General features: G+C 34.8%; 1 protein-coding gene across 2 annotated transcripts in view; it reads left to right on the top strand.

The window, feature by feature from the left end:
* GlcAT-I (Glucuronyltransferase I) overlaps positions 1–6,000 on the top strand; it is an 86,814-nt gene continuing 80,814 nt past the window's right edge. Inside the window, exon 1 of one of the 2 annotated variants that reach the window (XM_085949026.1) lies at positions 1–312. In XM_085949026.1, coding sequence (XP_085805152.1) covers positions 113–312 — 200 coding nt within the window. In that variant the 5' untranslated portion in view covers positions 1–112. The remainder of the gene's footprint in view (positions 313–6,000) is intronic. The other variant, XM_085949027.1, reaches the window with a different exon arrangement.

The following is a 6,000-nucleotide window of genomic DNA, read 5'->3' as shown; positions in this document are numbered from 1 at the left end:
GATGAAGGCAACACTGTCTGAAAGAAATACAAGTGTGAAATGGCTGTCAAATAACGATATAAGACAGAGTTGGTTCTGTAACAAATAATAATATTTAGTGGACACCACAACGATGACAACAGACATTCGAATAAAGAAAAGGACTATTTTTATTTATTTGGTCGTGCTTTTCATTGTTGTTTGTGCGTTTTTATCGAGCAATGGAGCTACGCCGAACTGTTCATCCGACATCCAAGACTACAGAAGCGATTTGCCGATTGAATATTCAGTTATTCCGATTCCTAAGCCAAGAAAGGCGACAGAGAATGCGAGGTAATTTGCACAATTCCCTATGTGTACTAAACTGATTTTGACAATGTGTCAATAGATATGTGTGGCATGTTCTTATCAATTTTGTAAATACTGATATAGATAATAATATTATTTCAAGTTTGTTATTGTACAAGGTAGGTACTTGAAGATAAGAATATTATTATCAATAATTGTACCAAGTTGATAATCATCTCAAAACATATTTGACGATTAGAAATATCAGATTTTTTTTTTACTCGAAATAATATTTTTTTATCACTGCCTTTGGAATAACTCCACTATTACTGAAGTAGACAGTACCTGGTACTTATAGATTCTTAAGAGAATAATAAAATAATGCAACTTTGATAGAAAATTTGTATACCCACGTAGAAAAGAGATTTTTATTATCTTGTTATTTATTTTGTCTTAATCTAGTTGCTGTATGTATTTTAATTTTATTTACTTACTATTAAAAAATGGCACCATTCAAACAAATTTATTAATTCAAACTGGAAAACGGATAAGCTATGTTACATTATTAAAAAATATACTAATATTTTATAAAATGATCTATTTTTGTCTATGCTTGTTTTGCTCTAAACATATTACTTATTATTTAAATTTGGAATGTAGGTATTTATAGTAGGCAAGTTCTTAAGCGTTGAAGTTTTAAACTGTACCTATAGGTTCTCGGTTTAAGGTTCTTGAATACAATATATTAGAAATTTCTAATATCATATTACTTATTTTTTATTTTTATTATATTATTTTTTATTTATTATATTTATATTTTATTTTTATATTAAATACAACCACCTAACTGAAAAAGTCCAAATTCTTTAGTACCTACAACTTGCAAACAGCGCTTGAAATAGAAAATCTTACGATCCGGACCGCTCAATAATTCTATGAAAATATTAACATACACAAGTGGTTAGCTAATTGTATTTGTATTTTATAAAAATAAGTTTGTCAGGTTTTTTATTATATGATATATCCACGATTCCTAGAGATAATTTTGGCGTTTTTATGAACCGGAACGGCGCTTTGGTGCGCTCCAGTCACTACGCAAGCTCACTTATCAAGCAAATACCAGTGTCGGTGACTCAATACTATAAATATTGGATGTTTCTGAACATGATATCAATAAGGAAATTCCACGACTAGGACGAATTGATTTATTGTGTAAGTAATGAAATTGCATACAATGAAACACTTTATGTACAATGAAATTGTTGGGTCTGTATTCATAACCAGAGGTTGGAGCGAACCCTTTTTTGATTTGCTCCGCTCCGGTACATAATACTTGCTCTAGCTAGGGTCTGCTCCGGGTAAAAAGTTTTAATAGGTATTATATTATGTACTTATACTATATATATTATTATATCACGATAATAACTCTCCACACGTAAAAGTGCTGACTGTCTCGCCAAACTCATTCTTCAAGAGTAAGGCCGAGGCCACATAGGTAGGTGCCTTGCTTGGTGCTTAGTGCTACACTACGTACTATCGCAATGGCCACACTGCACGCTTCGCGCCTCGCTACGTGATTATTAGTCGCCTAGTGAGTCTCCCGGCGAACAAACATGTTGGTTAATTTTATTGTGTCACCTAGTGATTTTGCAACATGGAGGAAGTTTAATAGTATCAGTTTATAAAAGAGAGTACCTATATAAAGTTGTTCCTCGGGTGTTATAGAACATCTGAAATGCGTATCATCCTTTTGTAATGTCTCTTTTAATTTGCCCAACAATAAGTCAAATGGTTCCTGGTTCATCCTCAAATAACTAAAAAACTTTTCATCGTATTTCCGAAATTCTTTGTAGAAAAGTTGAGACTCTCCAAGAGTACTAATTCTAGATTAATTGACATTATGCACCTAACAAGTTCGAATTCGAGACTTTCGAAATTTTAAACTTAAATTCTCTGTGAGAAGTAGCATTCTGGTTAGTTTTGAGAGTGACATATCGTTGTTGACTTGAGCGCTCCCAAATGTCAACTGAATTTGTACCTAAGCATGTAGCGTGCAATGTGGCAGTAGTGTTTTTAGTAGACAAGCATAGCACCTAGCTTAGCACTAAGCGAAGCACTTCGGTGTGGCCGAAGCCTAAGCGATACGCGATGTTGTCATTTTATGGTACTATTTGACAGGTCGTGAAAATTGGTTAGCCTCAAAACGAGTCTGCGCGATGCAGTCCGTTTTTTTACCGGCAGGTTCGCTATTCTACCTATCGTTCTACTGCGCAAGCGCAGATATTGCACGGTCCAATTGTCGCATGAAAATTCAGAAGCTTCTGAACTTTTTTAATCCATCCACATGTAAACGGGGTGAGTATAAGATTAAGAAAAACAAAATTCTTTTATTTGAGTCGCGAAATACAACAATTAAGTAATACTTCGAGAGCAAAAGTGCAGTTACCTAGTATTTGAGTATTTTAAAATTGTTCGGGGGTACAGTTAGGTACAGTACTCGCGAGTATTACTTTTCCAATATTCGATGCATGGCAGAGTTATATCTGTAAGGGATCTTGGCATTACGTTTGACATTAAGCTGTCACTTAGTGGCCATATAAATATCGTTTGTAAAATGGCGCTACAAATGTTGGGATTCGTCTTACGTGCTTCCCGAGTCTTTTCGGATGTTACTGTATTAAAAATCCTTTATAATTCTTTAGTTAGAAGCCGTCGTTAGAGTGGGTCGAATGTTTGGGCCCTGCATCAGTTGAAATATGACCTTATGGTGGAGCGAGTTTAAAAGAATTTTTTGAGACTCCCTTATTTGAACCCCCCTCAAACCATTTTCTGTGTGCGCGCGTAGATATATCGCATTGATTGGAATCCGGTGGGTGCAGGTACGAGCCCTGCTCGGTACAAATATAACATTTTCTAATGTTTAATAATAATATTCAAATAAATGCTATATAAAATGTTTTACATTCATTGATACATTATTATCTTAAGTATAGTAGCTGTCACTTTTATTTTGCAATTGATAAAATTATTTCTCTAAGAAGAACATTATGGCCTATTTTACTTTCTTTAATACAATTATCTTGTAATTGGTAATATTTCCATTATTATCAGAATTACATACAATGATACAATTAGGATTATTAATATGTCTGGTTTCCCAATATAATGTAGTAAGTACGTACACAAATGTTAACATTCATTTATAATTGAGTAAGTACCTACGTAAACGGAAAAGGGCTTATCTGGCTTCTCTCCATTTTTGAAAATGTACAACAGTCACTCTTTGAAATGTTCAAACGAGACCAAATCACTATATTATTTTTAATTTAAACAATGGTCAAATTAGTTTAGTACACTCTAATAAGGTGATATAATAAAACGTATTATCATCGGCCAGGGTTGATCCACTGCTGAATGAAGACCACGCCTAGCCCCCCCTCCACTCTTCTCGGTCCCTAGTTCTTCGCGTCCACGTATATCCACCGAACTATATGAGTTCGTCTAACCAACGGGTTTTTGGGCGGCCCTGTGGGTTACCACCGTATTACGGCATTTGTCCAGGGGTTGTCCACTCGCCGAGCGATATGTCAACTCTATTGCCACCTATATTACATCGTGTACTCTTGTCTGCTTCCTTATACATTGGTTTATTTTGAGACCTTTATGCGTTATGCCCAACATGCACATTTCCAGAAGCGCGTTTCCCTAACTAACACAACATGACGCAACCGATTAGTGAGAAGAATTAAAAGAGGGCCTCCGAAGAGTTAAAACCTGCCATTTAGTTAATATTGAAATTTGAAAAAAGATGCATATTTCTCACAAACTGGGTTCTAATAACTCTATAGGTTAATGATGTATTGATATAGATTTCGTTTCAATTAACTTGTAGGTATTTAGATAAGTATCTACATACGAATGCACCAATAAATATTAAGCAATTAAAAGAGATAATAATAATTTAAAATTGTTTCATTGTATTGATTTATTTGGAAAATTAATATTTAATTGTACATTTTTTATCGTAGCGGACCTCAAAGTCAGTCATTGCATCGGGCCTCTACGACACTAAACGCGCCACTTCACCTTGACTTGCCACGTTGCGTGTACCTAAAACCCTCTCACAATTATTGTATCATTATTTTCATGCGTATAAGTTGGAGAGAAGCATTTTTGCTTTTAACACACTCTCATTATAAAGCCAGAAGTTTTTTTTGTAAAAATATTAAGTAGGTGTACACCAGGGATCGCCAACCTGTTGCATGCCGTGCGCCAATTTTCTTCACATACGAGTTTAGATGAGCCATACAACTCAAGCACCTTTTCTACCTTCTTACGTTCACGGTTGGGGTTGGAAAATAGGGATCGGATCTGCTTCGCTTAGGAGAGGAAAAGATATATCTCAATTACGCAATTAAATTAATTAATGTATGCCAGTTCAAAAAACACGCGTTTATAGGAGCACCAATCTACAATATTCAGAAATGATCTCTTGGACGAGAGGGTGATCGCTGTCGTGGACCCTGCTGATGGTGCTACAACTACCTGAGAGTCTCGTTTGGTGAAGATAACTCTGGACCATAGTAAAGTTGTTGGGTGTGGTGAGAGAGAGAGAGAGCTCTGAGCGGGATGGAGCACTGAGAGCTTAGCGTTTAGATTTCGCTAGTCTTTCAATGTTTGGTGTTAAATTTGTTACTGATAGCAGCAGAGAATTCTTCAATTTTGAATCAGTTATTCGCGACCTTGTTTTGCTTTTAATATAATTTCATGGATGAAAATGTTTGCTCACATCTGTATGTCGCTCCAAAGCGACATTTATAACTTTTTGCAAATTTTCTTAGCTCTGGGAAATGTTTACAGGGCAATGAACGCCAGAAATTAATTATGTCGGAAGCATTTTGATCTGGAAAAATCACATCAAATTTCATTTTCAATAGTGAATTTGTTTTTAAATCAATCAGTTCCATTTGCATGTTACGAGCATCTGCATTAAATTTTGTTCACTAAGTGAAAATGGGTTTATAAATGCGAGCATGCAGTTTTCTTTAGAAAAAATATGAAAACGACTTTCAAATGACCCTTGCAATATCTTGATTTTTTTCAATATATTTGGTCAAATTGCTATTATCTGCAGCACATTCATTCTGCTCTTTTAAGTGTGGAAATTGACTCAAATCCTCATTTTCTAACTGAGAGATGAACAGTTTTAATTTCATTTTATTCGTACAATTGTAAACTGTTAAAAAATGGGACGAACTGATGTGTAAGAAGGCTGTATGACTTGGACTGAGAGCACTCAGATGTTGAAAATATGCAGATGGATTCAGTTATGGCGCCTACTTCAAAAGAATAAGTAGGCGCAAAGATGCAATGCGCCACTTGTAATCATCCAATGCGCCACGTTTTGGCCATCCCTGGTGTACGTACAGTGTACACGATAATGATGTCACACTGATCTTTGTCACAAATGGCATACTATTGCGGAAAGTGATAGATAATAATATTATTCAAATTACTGTAAATTGAATGCTGGTATGATACTTTTACATATATTTAAACACAGCTCTATATTTTATTAATCAAACAGTAATTATTAATCTTTACTTGTGGGGAGACCTTATCTCTCGAATTGAAGTGAACACTCGGTTTAATGCATGGCAAACTTCAAACAAAATTAAATAATATGAATCTTTTAAAATATAGATGTAAATAGAAGCCCTATTTTATTACAAC

This window comes from Rhyacophila brunnea, unplaced genomic scaffold, assembly GCF_057557595.1.
Source record: "Rhyacophila brunnea isolate RB1 unplaced genomic scaffold, BYU_Rbru_1.0 scaffold_21, whole genome shotgun sequence".
NCBI lineage: Eukaryota > Metazoa > Arthropoda > Insecta > Trichoptera > Rhyacophilidae > Rhyacophila > Rhyacophila brunnea.
Note: the sequence above shows the minus strand (reverse complement) of the source record. Positions and strands in the feature narration are given on the sequence as shown.